This window comes from Pygoscelis adeliae, unplaced genomic scaffold (assembly GCF_000699105.1).
Source record: "Pygoscelis adeliae isolate BGI_AS28 unplaced genomic scaffold, ASM69910v1 Scaffold12, whole genome shotgun sequence".
Classification (NCBI taxonomy): domain Eukaryota; kingdom Metazoa; phylum Chordata; class Aves; order Sphenisciformes; family Spheniscidae; genus Pygoscelis; species Pygoscelis adeliae.
Window position 1 is genome coordinate 3,037,489 of NW_008824290.1, and position 19,592 is coordinate 3,057,080.

At 36.4% G+C, this 19,592-nt stretch overlaps 1 protein-coding gene across 1 annotated transcript in view; it reads right to left on the reverse strand.

Moving 5' to 3' along the window:
- IL17REL (interleukin 17 receptor E-like) overlaps positions 1 to 19,592 on the reverse strand; it is a 47,778-nt gene that overhangs the window by 6,415 nt on the left and 21,771 nt on the right. Inside the window, exons 3-13 of the mRNA XM_009318768.1 lie at positions 15,572 to 15,721; positions 14,694 to 14,803; positions 13,130 to 13,244; positions 11,446 to 11,490; positions 10,474 to 10,613; positions 10,239 to 10,310; positions 7,973 to 8,027; positions 4,419 to 4,582; positions 2,011 to 2,055; positions 1,295 to 1,352; positions 820 to 965 (exon numbers count right to left, since the gene is read on the reverse strand). Of these exons, the coding sequence (XP_009317043.1) occupies positions 820 to 965; positions 1,295 to 1,352; positions 2,011 to 2,055; positions 4,419 to 4,582; positions 7,973 to 8,027; positions 10,239 to 10,310; positions 10,474 to 10,613; positions 11,446 to 11,490; positions 13,130 to 13,244; positions 14,694 to 14,803; positions 15,572 to 15,721 (1,100 nt within the window). The remainder of the gene's footprint in view (positions 1 to 819; positions 966 to 1,294; positions 1,353 to 2,010; positions 2,056 to 4,418; positions 4,583 to 7,972; positions 8,028 to 10,238; positions 10,311 to 10,473; positions 10,614 to 11,445; positions 11,491 to 13,129; positions 13,245 to 14,693; positions 14,804 to 15,571; positions 15,722 to 19,592) is intronic.

Here is a 19,592-nt window from a genome sequence, read left to right on the forward strand (position 1 = left end):
TCCTAGGACCTATCCTGCTAATATTCTCCTGTTTGAAAAATAATGCTATGGCCACTCTTCTGCTCTTTGACCCCACTTTCCAGATGTACCTCTCAGTAGATCACAGGTCAGGCCAACAAGGTAACTCTGGTAGGCAGGGTTGAAGGGCAAGGGCAAGCCACAGTGCTGCACTGAAAATGTATGAGATACAGGCTTAATTGCAAGAGAGGAATGAGGCTCCCATTTCATGACTAGCTGCTGCCTGAAACAGAAATCTCACCCTCCCATAATCTTTTCCCTCTCTCCCCCACTTTGCTGGAAGAAGCAGTTGTATATTCACACAGTCAGCCGGCTCAAAAAGGTAATTTGGCTGAAAACGTACCTTTTCTGTGTGTTGAGTTTGTTTTGGCAGCTGTGAGATTTAGAGTGGCTCAAGATTACCATGGATTTATGCCTCAAGTCTTACATGTCATGATGTGAGATTTGCTAGGCCAGCTGTCTCAGTGACCCATATATGAAATACTAACACTAACATTTGCTATACACATAATAGAAATACTACACCACAAAAATGATGTTAAAAGAATATTAAGGTTCCACTCAATAGTCACTTCCTTTGATGTGACTCATTTGACTTCAGGATCCTTATTTATTTCTTGCTTCAGTGTGAGATCAGAATTAGAACTACATGCCTTAAAAATGTTCCAGTAATTGTTCCAATATGTACATGCATGGGTTTATTAATGCTTTCAAGCTGCAGAGCGATAAATGGAATAATAAATGAATGCAGTTAGATACGTTTAAAAGTCTTACAATGTTTAAGAAATAATATATACAAACCACAGAGACTGAATGGTGCATCCCAACGGATTCACACGAGGCCAGCTGCGTCCTGTTACACACAAGCACTGAGAACTGTGCCTTGGTTTGGGATGTGAAGAAAACTTGTATTTGTTCTGCAACTGCAGCAGTTCTCATTTTCCAAGCTGATATTAGAGGAAAAGACTTACTTTTAGATGTGCAAGGACCATATATTATATTCTAAATTGTTATATTTAAAATAAATGTCTTTTTAATTACTTAAGTGCCGTCAAATGTTATGCAAGTAATTATTTTGATTCCCACAAGTTACTTTTTATACTGATAAACGCTTGATCTACTGGGGATACATAGAAGTAGCAAGCTGACAAATCTCTTTGCCATAATTTACAAGCTACAGTGATGTGAACACATCTCGCTTACTGGAGAAGGCTCATATCTAGTGACTGATTTAAATATTTTTCACAATATTATGTAATTAAAAAAATACATTTACCTGGAAAGTCTCCACGAGCAAACGGACATTTAACCCAAAAGCCTTGCTTTGTTGTAAACTGAAAGCAGAGAAATCTGTTAGGAAAACTGATTTTTCAATTTCAATCTGTGGCTACAGATTGAACTAGAGATGATCAGTGTATTCCAGAAAGTTGCAGAAGGTGAATTCACAGCTTTCCTGGTCTATGGTATCTTCCAACCCTTGACTTAAATTAGGTCCCTCAATTCTTCAGATATTTATGTACATGCTTATTTTACAGAAACATGTAGTTCCGCTGACTTAAAAGTAATCTAAAAGAAAACAATAATATGCCTATATTAACCTTATGTGGCATTCTTTTCTCAACTAGAATAAAAAAAAGCTACTCCAGTAAATGTAGGGTATCAATCATTTTTATTACCAAATATTTAATGTGGAAAACTTTATACGTTAAGTTTAGTGCATTCTTCAGAGTTTGCATTGACCTAAAACATTTTTTCCCTGCTTTTCTTAAGCAGAGAAAACAGAGGACACAATCTGACCTGTGTCCTATCATTGCTGCTGCACTTCCAAAGAACCTCCTTTTAATCTAACCTTTCAGATTTCTTTCATTCTTACTTCCCATTCATCAGAGCTATGAAACAAAACACTGATCCTAAAGAACATTAGCAACCCATTTTTTTAGAGCTGACAGAAAGAGGGCAGTTAATAGGTGTTTTACAAAGAAATCCCTTTACCTTCATGCAAAGTCTTGGGTGAGTGTCCACACGAGAATATTTAACCTGCTTGAAAAGAGATCACTCAGAATTAGCTAGTTTCATTAACTAATTTCACAAAATCAATTACCCAAAATTTTCATAGTTTGATTACTGAGAAAGGAACTGGTTTGTTTACTTTATATGCATTCTAGGAAGTTAATCACATAAAATAGTAAGAATAGAAACAACCACTACTTTGGATTACTGAATAATTTCCTTCTTCTTATCTGTAACATGTAGCATTTTTTATAGTCAGTCTGACCCATTAGAGCTAAATTAATTGATTCTATGGTGGCTCGTGTGCAAAATTCTGATTACACAGTCTTCTGGTTTCAGACCCTTATTTACCACTCATCAACAACTCAGCAGAACATTTAAACATATACCCAAAAGTGTTATTCCACCTTCAGTTCAGAGATTTTTCAATTTTCCATATCCCTATTCCAGAAAAGACTTAAAGGTAGACTGAATTTTAGACATCCACTTAAGTGACCTACAAAATGTTGCTTTCTTGATTAACAGCTGTTTACCCAAGGACTTCAGCATAAAAAGCTTTGTTTCATGTAATCAATTACTACCCATGTAAGTGATCTTACTTAAATAAACACCATTGCTCAAGTGACTGAGCACAATGGATCCTACACACAACACATGGCATCATGACCAAAGTAACACCTCTTTCCTGTAACTTTTTTGAGAACATAATGGATGCGCTCAGGTATGTCTACAATAGGATCACAGAAGATAGTTCTGTAAGAGTCCACTCAGATATAGAGACAGCATTGCCACTGACAGAGAAAGCCCCACCCTAATCAGAGAGAAGAGTTATGTAGCTTTTGGGCCTAAGTCAGTACATGTGCATGGTATTAGAGTGTGCAGCATTGTGAGAATTTACTGGGGGAGTTGGCACTATGTGAGGAATCTCTGCCGCAGTCTCCAGCACACTATAGAGATGTCCTTCAGGTTTACACTACAAGAAATGGACCAAATTCAATATCAAACCTTTTAGGATGAATTAGAAAAAAAGGGAAAATTCATCCTGTCCATGAATATTAATAAATACAGAAAAACATTCATCATCTGTAATAAACTAATCTTGGATTGTGTTCTGGGTAATAGATATGACCATTAACAGCCAAACCTCATTTTAGGCTTCTTTCTTTTTTTTTTTTTTCCTTTTTTTTTTTCTTTTCTTTTTCTTTCCTGCAAGCAAGGAGTTGTGCTTGTTGTCAGCAGATGATGAATCCTGCAGGGACCACTCAGATATATAAAATTAAATATATTTGGTTTTGCAAGATCAAGGCTTTGTTGAAACCCATGAAATGGTGAATCTGAACAATCACTAAACACTTGGCCAGGAGTTCCTAATCAAAAGAACATTCAACAGTCTTGAGTCAGTCCCCCCCAGTCATGTCATCAGAATAATACTCATAAAGTTTCAAAAATTAAGAATTTGTATTTGATTTTATTTGCCTTTTCAGTTGTTACCTCAAGTTTACTGGCTTCTCTCCACAATCAGGAAAGCCTGAAACCTACTTTTCAAGATGAAAGCCAGAATTCTAACCAACCTCATAAATCCAGTGCATTCAGCACCATAAGACTTCAGATTGAAGCATTAAGCAGTTCAAGATACATGCAATGAAAACTCTTTTCAACTTTAGAACATAAGGGCTAGAAGAACTGAGGAACCCAATATTTCAACACCCACAATTTCAAGACATTGGACCAGTTTGAGGAAGGCACTTCAAAGAGATCTGAATAGAGTACAAAACAATCATGCCTGACCAAGGTACCGTTATGTCTCCAGTAAGATTGAAAGAGATTTACCTTCACCTCACTTACGTTTTAGGTGTTTAAATGTTAAATATCCAAATGTGATCTAATCACAATAGACTCTTGTCATATAGTCAGTGAAGAGAAAGAGGTACCTTCAGGAGAAATCCTTCCGACCTTTCTTACATGCCTATCTTCAGATGAGAAGAGTTGTCCTCTCAATATCTCTGTTTCATTTACTTACTTTAAAGGCAATCTGAGATGAATAGCATAGACTTAAACACCTATTTTTTAGACAGCAAAGTCAGGGCAGATGAATCATGCCTTTACTATAAATGAAAAGCAGACCCTATTTACACCAAATAATTTAGCAAACATTACTAGCTTCACAGTCATCTCCACTTTTTATTTCTTAATAGTGAGTCAGTCAACATGAGCTCTTTGAATAAATCATGCGGTTAGTGTACAAGAACAGACTGTGATTATGAATAGTTTTAAGTATCAGAGAAGAGAGGAATTTGCAAGTGCTTTTATTCCCAAACCTAGCTTTTCACATTATGCCTTTGGTCATGGCCTTCAATCTCACAGTTTGAATAAATCTGCATAGCTCTTACTTTCTCAGGAGAATTTTTGGAAGAGTTTTGTATATCTTCACAGTGGTCGTTAGACTTCATTAACCTGCATAGGTTAACCATGACAAGCACAGGACAGGCTGGTTCCCAAGCTAGGGTTTGTGTCACTGGGTTGTAAACAATATTATCCCATAGCACCTTCGTATCTGTGCACAAAGAGTCGAAACATTATTCAAGATGTCTAAAAATGAATCAAAATTGTTCATAAATCTGTGCTTAAAACCAAAAGCATTGCTTTTCCATTTCCTTGTCATTTTCACCAATCAGAACTGCAGCGTTTCACATTGTAACAGTGTAAAACTTGAATTCATCCCACCAAAGTGCTGGCGTTTACCAGAGGTACCTAACCTGAGAGCTTAGTCTTACCAGTCTCCCACTAGGGTGATAGATAGGCATCACCAGGGAATGACGCCTCGGTTCTTAAGTCGGCTGCACTGGAAGAGCATTCTCTGCCCATCAATCACAAGGGGAGTGTAACACAAGTAAATTGCTAACCAAGGACCTTCAGTTAACTGTGTATGATAAATTGGAATGGATCCATACATTAGTGACTAGAGGTCGTGGTATTGGAGACTCAGACTGTGTGTGTCTTGTGTAGGACTTACATGCACACAAAATCAATGTAAGAAGATAAATTCAAGCCTTTAGCCGAGTATCAAGAACTCCAATCATAAACAAAGCTGTGCAAGTAATTCACAATAAATAATTTTTCTACAGCATTTATATAAATCTTCTTTCTATGTATACTGGGCACACCGTAATTTCAGAGCTAGTCAACATATATTTGGGGATATCTTAAATAGGCACTATTATAAAATAAAAGCTCTCTTATTTATTTGATTGGTCAAAGTAGTCACTTCGTACTGACTTTCTTTTCCATTTAGCTGCATGTGGATGAAAGAATTTCCAGCAAGAAATTCAAACTGATATTTCAGTTCATACTTCAAGAAGTAATTTGAAAAGTTTTACATTTGCCTAATAGTAAGAAGTAGGAAAAAAATTACATTTCTGCAACTATTTCTGAAGCAAAAACTTGAAAATGTGGCCAGCTGGATGTTCAAGAGGAGTGAACAAACAATACCCATCACTAGAAAATGTGGCAAAGTGAAGAAGCACAGTCTACATAAAAGAGTGGAAACACCAGGTGCCCAAATTCAACTCCCATCAAGCATAACAACAATTCCTATTGGTATTGCTTCTCTCAGAAATGTCCTGAAATCAAACCTTTTGATATTTTCTAATAGAAACCTTCCAGATCTTTTAATTCTGCCAAGCCTCTTCCTGTCTTAACTTTGTGTCCCAATGTGTGTACATCAAAATACTGAAACTTTCTATGAAGTGGAAATTTTTATTCTGTTTTAAAAAAATGCTGGACATTTTTATTCTTTTTAAAAAGTGCAGTTTTTAATAAATGGACATGTACTATAAAGCTAATGTTTAGAGAATATTTAACCTGACCGCAAAGCCCTGAGTCCCAACAGTTCTGACAGTTTTCACAGCTACGTTTTGAATGTTATAGGAGTCTGTAATAATGTAGATATAATGTAAGTGTAATCCTAATAATTAAGAGAATAGCACCACAATTAAGACTTCTCGGGTTTGTTTCCAGGCCTGCTCATTGACTTATTACCTGAGTTTTCTTCTGTTTTATTCCCTTGTGGCATGTACTTATTTACATCATAATAAAGATGCTCATTCATCTTCAGTCTCATATAATAACATTTTTTAGTAACCAATAGACATTATTTTTTCCTTTTTTCCTTCTCTTAGTTACATTAACCCAAAAGAGTTATTACATAGAGAAGCTTCTTTCTGATACACAGTTGTTAATTACCTCCTACCACAGAACTAAATCTATAATCCCAACTTTATTACATCAATGATAAGTGAGCAAAAAAAAGAACCCATCTGCTTTAGATATTCCAGCAAACAGCCCTGTCAGTTATGAAAAAGAAGGATTTAAAAAGAAAACAATGTGGCTCAAAAGCTGGAACTCCTTATATACTTAAATAGCTGGGTGCTAGAGTCTGAAAAATTGCTTGAGATTCCTGCAAGGAGGATAGCTGAGTAAAGGAAAAGTATAGCTGCAAAACAGTATTTTGCATATTCACTTCCTTATCAAAGCTATAAGTTAAGTTTTCAATTGTAATTGTCCATTGGAACTTCCTAAATGGACAGAAATAAGCTTCAAGAGCTTCAATGTGCCAAGGCATATACTGCCTTTCCTCTGACTACGTAAAGCTTTGTAACCTACGCTTCAGCTATCCCCATAGTTCTGATTCAATGGCGTCAGAGAGGAGAATGACTGCAGTAGGAGGGGAAGGAAAAGAAGCAGAATACAGAAGGAAGGAAGGAATCATGCGATTCATGAGCCCAATTTCCTGCACTTGCAAAGCATAACCATTCCAAGCACAGGAAACAGGTAGAGATAGGAGAACATTTGGAAGAAAACAACCTGTGCCCCATGAGACCCAGCCTCAGGCTGAACAGCTAGTAAGAATAGAGGCTAGGATTTCATACTGCAGATGGCAAACAGGCTTTGCTTTGGTGACCTTAAAGCCAGATCTGACTACATGACATAGACATAGCTACAGACAGAGCTTGACTATTCCTGTAAGTGCTCTCTATTGCATAAATAAAGAAAAAAAAAAATACCCTTTTTATTTAGTCAAACTGCACTCCATTGCTACAAAGGAATGGTAGTGTCACAAACACTATATTCTGCCACAATAAAATAAACCAGAAATGAAGGCTGGGCTAACTAAAAAAGAAATTGCTTCCATTTTAACACAAACGTATCAGCCCTGAAAGAATGTGAAGGGATTGCAATGAATGTCTATGCAGTTTAATGGAGTTTGGATGCACTGTTATGGGTTGGTGTTTTTATTCTCTCTTTTTTTTTTTTTAATCAAATACTAAAATCCCTTAATGGGCTTCTTAGCATAGTCTGGAGAAAAAATATTCTTGTACTTATGTTGGACTGAACACAATAAAAAACTTTTTCAGGCTATGCTTTTTTCTATCTGCCTGGTAAAGCTTTCACTAAAGACAATTTCTTTTCCAGCTGTCATCTCAGACCAAACTCTGACTTTGCTGGAACACTTTGTGTGAATAATTTCCCATTAAGTATGGGAACTCCCATATGCAGTTAACTGTCTTCTCTATCAACTCCCTGTTCCCTCCTTTAAGTTGTGTGTCAGACACCTTCTTCAAATCTCTCCTTGAAGCCCTCTGCTCACATCAGCATTTCAAAGCTGACCTCAGTGGCTTTTCTTCCTTCTGGCCAGTTTGTGTGTGACTTAAGAAAATGTGGGAAATTACTAGAAAGTTACTTAGTGTTTATATTGGCATAAACTTGGTGAACAATTTGGTCTGAAAGTAAGTTATTTCATTTACCCACAGTATAAGAAACCAATATGATGATGTCCTTGAAGTCTTGCAATGTATGGTTTTCACCTTAGATGAATTTCAAATTGTGACATACTACGGGAGCTGCTGAAAATCACTCATATAAAGAGTAATCACACAATACTTGCCATTTTCAAAGGGGCAAAGTTGTATCCTCCTTGCATCTGGAATTGCCAGCCAACCCTACAACCCAAAAAGTGGCCATTAGCTAGAGATTCTCAGATACACCGGTTTTTAACATTTCAGACAGAATGTGACAGACAACCTTTCCACTAAAGATAAAGATGCTATGTTTATTAGAAAGCTTTGGAAGTAGTTTTTTTTAAAGGATGTTTTGCACGAGATATCTATTTTATTGTTCATCATTAGGGGGATTGGAGCTGATGAACTAAGGTGATTCCTTCTAGCACTATATTCCTACTATTTCTGAGTCACATATTTAGCCCAATTTCATTTAGAAATTCTTCCAGTTTGATTTTCATTAAGTTTCTTACAGTGTCATTACTTTCTAGGGATATCAAAAGGCATTCAAGAATCATAATATCAGATCTCCTGGCCTTTGTTATGGTAAAGGATGTATCCTTAAAATCTGAGGACTAACGCTTAACCCAATCTGCAAGTATATGTGCATGGCTGTTACTATACCCTAATAATTTAGATTCATGTGCAAATGTTTCTATTACTCACAGTTCCCATCTGTTTGCTCAGTAATTGTATTGTGGAATTCTCTGTGTATATGCTGAGAGGAATAATATTTTTCCAGTGACCTCATACCTTTCAGAGTGCAATAAAAAAAAAATCCCTAGGCTTGGAAGAGACCTTGTGGTTTAACTTGCATATTAAGGTATGTGATTTTAGGTGCCTACAACGTATACATCTGAGTGTGACTAAAGTGCCCAAATAACTATTACAGTAGCCATATGAAGATCTAGCCAATGAAGCCAGTGGAGTCTACAGTGCTACCCAGCACATGCCAAAATAGCCATCTACATTTGGCCAGTTGAGTAATGACTGCATTAACTAGATCTCCATTAACTATAAGAGTTTGGACATCTAATTCAAATGTAGATATCTACATCTGGACATCTACATTTAGGTATCTTACTCTGCAAGGTAAACCCTACCCCAAAATTCACTGAGAAACTAGGTCACATAGTATCTTTATATCTTACCAAGATCATTTTAAATTGGTTTAGTGACTTTTTATTCCTTTTACGAAAGATATTCCAAAATCTCACTTCTCAGATTATCAGAAAAAAATCTGTAACTATCCTGAATATATTCATGGAATGAAGCCTTCATTCTTATGGCAAGAATGGCTTTTTTTCCTTATAAGTGACCCTTCTGATGTGTATTTAAACAACAAACATATTTTCTCTTTGCATGTGTTTTACCAGGCTAATGAAAACATGTTCTTTGAATCTCCTTTATAAGACAGTCTCTCCATTCCCCAACCATTCTAGATTTTTTATGCACACCTTCCATTTGAATTAATCTTTCTTGAATATGGATACAAGAATTACCTACAGTATTTCAAAGAAGGCCTTGCCCATACTTTCCTGTTAGCTTGGAATAATCAAACCCACTAGACCTTTGTTCACGTTTATATCATGTAAGCATGTTAGTTTAATCATCCTGCGATGAACTATTACACCCAGATCTTTTTTTCTCCACTGTTATTTCTAAATGAGGGCTCGCATCTTACAGCAAGAATTCTTTTTATTAGAGCAAGTGCATGAACTTGCACTTCATCTGCCTTTAGTTATTTCATGTGTGAAGATCTCTAGTATCTTCCAATTATCCTGTCCCTCTTCCATTTTTATTACACCTCTCAACTGTATTATCAGCAAATCTCATTAACACGTTCCCACCTTTTGTGCCCATGTCATTGATGAAAACACTTAGATAAGAACTGCTGGAAGTGTGGTCCTTAAATAACCTTCCTACTAGCAGAGCCCCATTTAACAGGAGTAGTCGAGTTAGCCCTCCAGCTAGGTATTATCTACCATACAAATCTTGTTCTCACTCCCAGCTTCCTCAATTCCTCTTTTAGTTTCTCATGCAATACTACATCAAATGCTATGCTGAAATTCAGTCAGATTAAATTTTCTGTCTTTTCATTGCTTATAAAAAATCAGTCAAATTAATCTTACACAGTACTTTCCATAAATTAATGTAAATTGTATCCCATCTTCTTCTATCTTCATGTTTTAATTAGTGTTTCCTAAAAAATCTCTTCTACATTTACATAATCATAAGGTCAGAAAAGCCTTAGTAAAAAACTTAGGTCTAGAGCCTTTTTCTACAGATTTTTCCTCCTTTCTTAGCACAGATCCCAGATAAAATTTCTTTAATCAGAAACAGAAGCATATACCAAATTCCAGACTGTATTACCTCAATGCAAAGACAAGGGAGTAGCTGAGAATATTTCAGAGAAACTGATTTTAAAGATTCCTTCCCTTTTATCTGAAATGAAAAAGATGGTCATTAATCCAGGACAGTAAATGACTTTTAATAAAGCTAAATAAAGATATAGAAGGGCATTTCCTGTAACTATGACCTCAGTGAACATTTCCACCTACAAGTCACCCCCCACCAGTTCAACAAACTGCTTTGAGCTTTCACTCACCACAGCAAATGCCCCTGCATCTTCACAGGTAAACCATTTGTGGCACAGGCGAACGTAATAATCTTGATCTCGAAGAAAGTTGGATACATTCACTGATATAATTTTCCTTGCCCTGTCTACATTATAATCAAACTTTCCAGCTGAAAAAGAAAATTGAAGCATGAAATTATCACATCTGTTTCTTTATTACTTTGTTATTTCTGATTTTGTTATTTCTTTATAAAAAGTACAGAATATATTTCATAACTTGATGGAGATGAAATTCAATATCTATAGATTCTTACCAAGGATGTTTGAATTAATTCTTTTTATATCTTGATATTCCTAAAAGTATTCTTATTTTATGAGATATAATAACTTTCATGAGAATAAATTTCAATATTATTCAGTTTTAAATTAGCACTGGCAATACTGAGAGGCCAGGACACCTACCAATTGTATCTCAACCGTAGTACTTGAAATGTTATGTAGTTCATGTACAAATACTTGAAATATACAAATACTACTACAAAAGCTGATTATCCCAAGGTTCCAATTTCATTACATAGAGAATATGTATGACTATTTTAGACAAACACAATATGTAGGGGGACGTTTCGTTATTTTTATATTCATGGCTATGCCAACATCAGGATAGCAGTTTGGTAAATTAATTTCAATCTATTTGTGAGGTCTGTCTATAGACAAAATATAAAACCAGCAATGAAGTGCGTGAAAAGGACGCAAACCTATTTCCAAAAGTTTAAGTATTAAATAGGTTGTCGATATCTTTATCTGCTATCTAGCATTTCCAAGTCAATATAAAGAAACACATTTTCAGGACATTATCTATCATCAACTATGTGGCAATTATAAGTAGTGGTAGTTGTAAATCATCATTTTTTTCCCTGCTTATTTAGCTATGAAAACATATCATTGTATAGGTCACCAGAAATATCTCACAGCTTTAAGTTGTATAGAAGATCAGCTCACCCGAACAAGCTGAAATATATTTTCCCACATCACTGTTTCTGCAATCTGCAAAACAGAAGCCAGAGTTTTCTTCAGTGCTGCTTTATTTGTATAACTGTGTAAATAAACTGCCAAATTATCCAATAGCTTCCCAACAGGAAACCTATCTCTTATACCCCTTTTTAAAGGCAGATTTACATCCACTTCTAGATAAACAGCAAAAAAGAAAAGTACCCTTACCACACACAGAGATTATATCACAACTTGCCTTAAGGAGCTATCTCACCAGTGTGGGGTTTTTACTGGAAAACCTCATCAGCAGTTTAAGGTGGCAATCTACGATATAACACTGCACTTCTTTACCTAGTACCTAACAAAATTATTATTATTATTATTATTATTATTATTATTATTATTATTATTATTTCAGTTATTCTTTCCTTGAAAGCTACCCCTGTTGTTTACCAGGCTTATTCCTCTGTTATAAACAACTGTGTATCTTTGCTATTCTGACTCTACTCTAGGTTTACAAAGAAACACCCTATTTAGCTCCCAGGGAGCTTACCAGAATTAGAGGCCAGGCGACACTTTCAGAACTAATATCTAATATTGGTATCTCCAAAACTTAAATCTTGATTTAAGAACACTAAATCAGCTCATAATGTGCTGCCTACTGTTTTCACCTCTCCTTGCTTAACTCAGTATTAGAGCAGCACTTTGCTCTCATTTCCCCACACAGTTCTTTTCCCCAGAGTAATATTTCCTACTTTCATTTGTTTACTCACCCTTGTAAAGTGTTTTAAAACGGGGCTTTATGAAACCTTATTTCCCCCCCTCTTTATTCACAAAGTACATATCTACTTCAATAGTGAATCGGCATTTATCAAGAAAATGAAAGGCTTTTTAAGTACAAAAAGGTTTTACTTCTATGAAAGTGTGAAACAGCCATAATGTGTCTGATACTGCGTGCAAGGGTTGATACTGTACCAAGGGGCAAGGGCAAGAGCTGCCCACCCACAGGCCCTGGCGATAGGAAGGCAGGACAAGCCCAGGCACCAGACCGAACAAGGGGTCTCCTTTCATTTTTTGCACCACCATTTGGTGCGCTTGTCTTCACTAGCCACACTGTATCTTGGTTGGACCACAGTGCTGAATCTATTTTTATATGCATATGGTAGGCATTTTATGCCAAACATATGGAAAAATACTACCTTATCTTATCCAGTTACATGAAAACAGGTGATAGAACAGCGAGCTAATGAAAGTAAAAAGAAATTTCTTTACACTTTCTTGTTAAGCTTTCCTCAATCTCTCAAACCACCTGTGGCCTAACTATGACAAGAAGCAGAGGCTCCATCTTATGCACAGAGAGCACACAGGACTGAACCTGCAGGCAGAGAAAGAGCACATGCCAATCACAAGAAGGCCAATTAGGACAAATGCATAGTGTAGTTCAGTTTTCCATGTCCTTTTAGATATAAACTCTGGTCTCTGTTTTTTACAGCAAGTCAGACATTTATATGCACAAAATAAATCATTGAAACATAGAATAAGACTGGTCCTGGCATACACGATCTACCATCAGTTAGATCAGTGTATCCCAGAATGTGATTTGGCTTTGCATTTGGGGTTTTTTGGTTTGGTTTGGCTTTTTTCTTTGAAAAGATGTTTCTTGAAAAACATCTGGTTTAAGATGTTTTCCTACCTTCAACATAGTATTCCTGACTCAGCTTGACTTCACAGTAATTTGGTACTGTTTTCATGGTCACATAGATGTGTTGTGCTACATTGACTTCAATGCAATTGAATTGTACCTGTACCTGTTTAAAACATTTATAAAATCAAGTTTGTGTGTGACTTCCAGAATACATGAAAACCACTGGTTATCAGAGTTAAGCAAGCAATATTCTTTGTTCAGATTTATTTATATTTACAAGGAGCATTAAGCAGTCTCAGATATTTTAGCATTAAGAATGTAAAAGAAGCAGATACCACTTAATGAAAGAATTTCAGAGAGTATCATTACTTCTAATCCATACTTAGAAGTATCACTACTTCTAATAGCTGTTGCTATCTTCTTCACTTCCAGAAATCCAAATATCTACAAGCTATCAAATAATTCTAAAAGCATAGAAATACAGGTACCCAATGCTTATTGAACTTCAAAAGCAAAAAGGTCTTACACGCTACCAAAAGTCCCAGTTTGTAGGCATTTAACAAGCACAAACACTTGCAGAATAGGAAAAAAATGTCTGTTTAAACATTTAATGGCAACTTCAGCAAATTTATTCATTCCAGTAACAGTTTGTGAGAGAGAAAGTAATTTAGGAGACAAAAGTTGAAGGCCAGGTATAGCAGGTCATTCCCTCGCTGATAGCAGTAACTATTAAATTCCATATAGGTTTTCATGTTGGTTATACTCCTATTTGGTACAAGGCATTTGGAGGGTAAAAGACGTCTTACATCAGCATTCTAGTCACTGAACTGAAACTAAGAAAATTTCATTACATATGTTTGTTGAGTCTTGCCTATAAACTTACCTTACACTAAAACCTATCAATTGTTCATTGCTGGCCCTGCATTGCCTATAGGGACATTCGATCATCAAGTGATATAGAGCATAAACTGCAATTGTAGTTTGGGAGAAGAACATTGTTTCACATGTGCAATCAATATAACATTTACAAAGCACATGAAGTAACACATTTTGTATGGGATTAATAACAGTTATCCGCCAGTAATTGAAAGCAAAAATTCATGTCTTTTAAACATTTGGTCGAGGATGAGTCTTTTTTTTTCCCAGTTGCAAATCTTAATACAAATACTTCTGGGTTTAGTTGAGTAAAAAATTGTACTCTGCTGTTGCAATTATTACGATGAGTTTAGGACAGATGTGCACAGGTGCTTAGGCACTAGGCTGTCTTCTAGATGTGTAAATTCCATGGGCATGGTTGGACTTAATAAATCATATGTATGCACATATGGGCACAAAAAGAAAGCTAGCAAGATTGATATGAAAATTAGGCTTTGCAGAGGCAGCTTCTCTTGCAAAAAGGTAAGTGGAAGAAGTACAAAAATGGTGGAGAATTGAATTTATAGGTTATAAAAGGACATTTTGTTATGGAGTTTCATTTGACAATGCTGCAGCATACATTTCATTGCAGTTTTCCACAAAGTCAATAAGAGACGAAAATAAGAGATACAAAATATATTTTCTTCCAAAGGCTCATAAACATTTAAATTAAAAACAACCCAAAAAAGGAGCCTACCTTCTTTCCATTAAGCATCTTGCTTTTTTTCCTAGCAAATCTCACATTTGTGCACTGAGATTGCTGTGTGTCCAGTGAAAGAGAACATATTTCCAGCCCACGGATATTTTCTGAAATGAGTTAGGAATAGATTTCAAAAATATAATTTCAGCATCTTTAAGAAAAACAAAAAATAAATTAAAACATACCATATCATAAGCTTTCCTTCTAAGTGAAAGGCATATGTATTTTAACTCTGTTAAAAAAGGGGCATTATACATAATACACAGGGGTAGGAGCAAGGATTTAATACAGATTGCTATAAATTAAAGCTTGAATTATGTAAATTCTTATGCAAATTGAAAAAATAAACCTATTAACTCTGAGTGAAGCACACCAGGAAATATATAAATGGTAACACACTAAGCACATGAATGGCAGGGTGTTAGTAAAAATAGACTATGCCCAAAAAGTTTTGAGTGCTTTCATTTTATTTTAGTGCAGAATTGTAACTTCAGACGCATAAACTGTTTCTCCTTCTGTTGGGGCAGTCACTCATGTCTGAGTTACCACAGCAGACAGAATTAGTGTGTGTGCATGCATGTCAGAGCAAGAAAGAAAAGGGCAGCAGTATGCTTGGGGCACTGGTAGAGGACAAGTTAAGTGTATTATGTTGGAAGTAAAAATTCAGTTGTCTTGAATTCATTATCTCAGTTCTCATTCCCTTGAGAAGGGCCACAGCTTTATCTTGGTTTGGAGTAAAATGGTTTCACAAAACATATCTTTATGATATAATTACATGAAAACAGCTTGGACACAAATATATGGAACAAAATTTGGCTGAGCAGCTATAAACAAAAAGTAAACAGAAATTATTCAGTAGCAAATCTGCTTCCTACCATCCAGACTCAGAGTTCCTTTAATGTTTAAATGAAGAGAGCATGGGCTTCCTTGGACACATTTCATCACTGTTGAGATCTTCATGCTTTTCAGTACCGTAGAAGATAGAGTTGCAGGAGCATCATGGCAGAAGCTGTTAAAAATGCCACCTGCAAATGCAAATACAAAGACAGAGAAACCTCATTGTGCACAGGATATGTGGGGGAGAGAAAGCACCAAAGGTGAAGCTCCAGCTCTACTGAAATCAGTAGGAAAGTCACCATTGACGTCAGCAAAGCCAGTACTTTACCTAAGACTTTCACACGGCCAACATAGCTCATTGGCTTCACAAGCAATGCAGGGGGGCATGGAAAGAACTACATTACAGATGGGATTTGATAATAAATTTCCTGGCTTAGGGAAGTGTTAACCCACAAGAGGAAGGAAACACACTTCTAACAGTTAAGGCTAGCAGAGCATGCCTAGACTAACAATGTTTTTAAATAATCAATCTGCTAGATCGTGGCTAGACTAATAGTTTATTTAAACTTTTTTTCAAAGCCATTACCTGTATATTGTGAGCACTCTCGTAGGTAGTAGTCTAATTTTAGGATTGGCCGATGGTCTCAAAGGCTGTTAAAATATCACTTTCACACAAGAGGGCACCATTGCATTCCTAGTCATGGAAAAATCCCTCACATCTATAGGATTTCCTTCTGCTTTAGACCAGAACAGCAAGAGCAGAATAAATATTACCCAGGCCTTCTTCAAGGTGTAAACAGTAGGCACAGAACACAGCTACTATGTCTCAACTTATTTTCCTATGGAAATTTAGTCATCCCAAAGCCTTAGGACCTTGCTTTGCACAGCCTCCTTCTGTAGGCTAACGTAAAAGAAAAAAACAGTCTTAAGGCCCCAAATCTCATCAGTTAGCCATATTTCGTCTCTTTCTACTTCTCAGACTGCCCTGCACAGAAATCAGTTATTTATTTATGAATTTACGTTGGTACAGCAGATGCAATCCCCAATGCATTCCCTGGACTTCTCCAGCTCACAAACATTGTTTGTAGTCCCAAAAACTAAGACTTCAAGAAACTATCAGACAAATAGCCAGGGAGTTGGGTTTTGTCCTTGGCTTTGTGGTATACAATGCAGCACACCTCATTTTAGCTGTAACTACATCATAGCAATTTCTTTGTACCCTTCTCACTTCGGTACATAGCATGAAAGTTAAAAGACACCCAAGTAAAACTAAGTATTTTACTGCACATTCTCCTCCTCCTAGGGAGAGGCTGGAAGAACAAAAAACCATTTGACTCTTACTAGTCATACTGCTTAACATACTCCTAGACAGAGTTCAACTAGTATGGCGAAGAGCATAGTATGAAACAGCAGTGCCACGATACTGTGCTTGCCATAAAATACAGGATAAGAGTCTTAACTTAAATTGTCAGGAAAGGGCGCATTCCTCAGTGTCTAGCCAAAAATTGCTGTCAAGTGTGGATGCCCATTGACTCACATGGAAGACACATCCACAGTTCTCACAGAGGAAAGGTAGGATGTGGAGGAGGAGGAAGAGCAAAGCTTATCCTTATTTACCCCTCCAACCCCTCCAATGACGGAAAGTGCTCTAAATTTAAAGACTGAAAGTGTACCTGTACAGGACCTCCTTCTCTATTATGAGATCCTCACTTTCACAGTGTCCAGTTGCAGCTGAAGCCCACTGTCAGGGATCAGATACTGATACATGCAGGACATGAAGATAGGCTGACATAAATGCGGTACCTTAGCTTGAATCTCTCAGGCCTTAAGGTGCCCTCACACTTGCTATCAGGAGAAATAAGTCCTGCGTGATACTTATCAAAAGTCAGAAAAGATTCACACCTGAATCTCCACTCCATTATCCTGGTTTTGTGCCATTAAGCATCTTTTGGAGGCAACAGGATATGCTGATATGAACCAAGTGGAAAAGAATGGAAAAACAAGGACACTTTACCTCAACTGATAGTAGAGTCAACTCTCAATTATCCAAGGTAATATTGGCAACGAGAGAAAACAATTTGTGCAAACCAAAGAAAAAACACAGATCATTCAAAATATACAAACTAGGCTTTAAGAGCAATGGAGTACATTGACTTTTGAAGAATTTGTAAACATGTTTCCACAGAGATGAGGCAGCCTTAAGAAGTACAGTGCACAGCAGCCAGATGTGAACACTACATTCTGTGTTCCAAGAATGGGTGTTGTAATAGTCCTGAAGGTATCTCAGGACGGAGAGTTATTGTACAACACCCAATCAATCCACCCACAGTTAATTGGGAGGTTATTATATTGCAGAACTACCTGATAATTATTACTAATAACGTGATAAGTGATGATTAGTTTTAGCTCTGTCTCTTTGCTTAAAAAGATATTTTCTTGACTGCATCATATGACATGCAGGTGTGGATACCAAATGGTATCCAGGAGCAACTGTTTCTGCTTAATTCCCTGATTGTTGGTGTAAATTTCTTGATCCAGGCCTATAATCTTGCCCAGTCCCATGTCTGTGTAGAAATTATTTAAGGGAAGAGCAACATATATATATATATACACACACTGTCAAAGCTGACAGTTCTTTACAAAGTGTTCTGTTTGGGTGAATTTGACCTTATTATTTGACCCTACTTATTTTTAGGAGAGACTGTCATAACTTAATTTAATTCGGTCCTTAATTATTACTGCCTGAGGTATGGTATTATCAGATTTCACAGGCTTGGAACTATCTCAGGAGATTCCTAAGTCATACCTAGGTGCATTACTGACATTGGATCAGTATCAGGCAGAGGCACAAACACAGTTTTAGGCACTACTGTCTGTCTGTAAGCAGGGACACTGTCCTCCTTGATCACAGTTTCTACCTTCAAACTGAGAACAAATAAGTAATACACTGGATAAAATGAAATTACTCTTCCACTTTGGATTTTTTTCCATTAATTTTATGATACACTTTGAGAATTGCAAAAGATGCTGCAAAACTCATTAATAATAATTTAAATGGATCATATCGTGCAAGAGGATATTAGTTTTGGATCACAATAAATATATGATACAAGGAAGAGCTGACAGAAAATAATTTTCATTCTATAAATCATCACAGTAGGAGACTCATTTCTGACTAATTCTTCAGTAAACTCTTACCTTATCATCTTTTAATCCCCCCCCTCAGATAGTTTCCTCTGGAACACACACCTCTTTCCTTTTCTCATGAGTAGTTTGATCTACACCCCAGAAGACATAAAGATACATCTTGCTACACAAACCATCTGCTGAGTAAATCTTGCCTAAATTTGATGCTTATGAATTATAACTGTAATTAGCCCTACATGAGAGAAGGATTGTTGCTGTAATAAAAGATTCCTTAATTATGGATACGTATAAGCCCAGGCATAAAGAAGCCAAGGCTTATTATTCAGCATGTAGACACTTTCCTTGTACTTTTGCCATCAGCTCAACCACAGCAGATTATTTTTTTATCTGATGATGCAGCAATCAACCCAGAACTGTCACGACAGCAAAACACACCTTATGTACAGTTAGATAATAGAAGCCAGAGCTGAGCAATGAATACGCAATAGAAATGATTAGATGGATAATTTGAAGCCTCAGGCAAGAAGATGAAATTGGAGAACAGCAAAAAAAAATTGCCGAGAAAACCCATTAATAACAGGTCCAGGCCAACCCCCAATAGAAAATCCTAACTTTTTTTGTCTGATATTTCTTCCTTACAAGAATTGTAAGAATCTGAACTACTTAGGATACTGACAGTGCTAAATCTGTGAGCATATCTAAAGCACACTAAAATTGCTTCACTGGAGCATCATTCCATGAATATAAATTACAGTGGCATTTCAAACCTATTTGCATATGATTTATCACAGTATCTGCTGCATCTGTGCATTAGGATGATTCAACAAAAGTCATAAACAAACTAGATATGCTCTCCTAAGATAACCATACGGTGCACTTCAGTTAATAAAGACCAAAACTTGCTACTTAAAA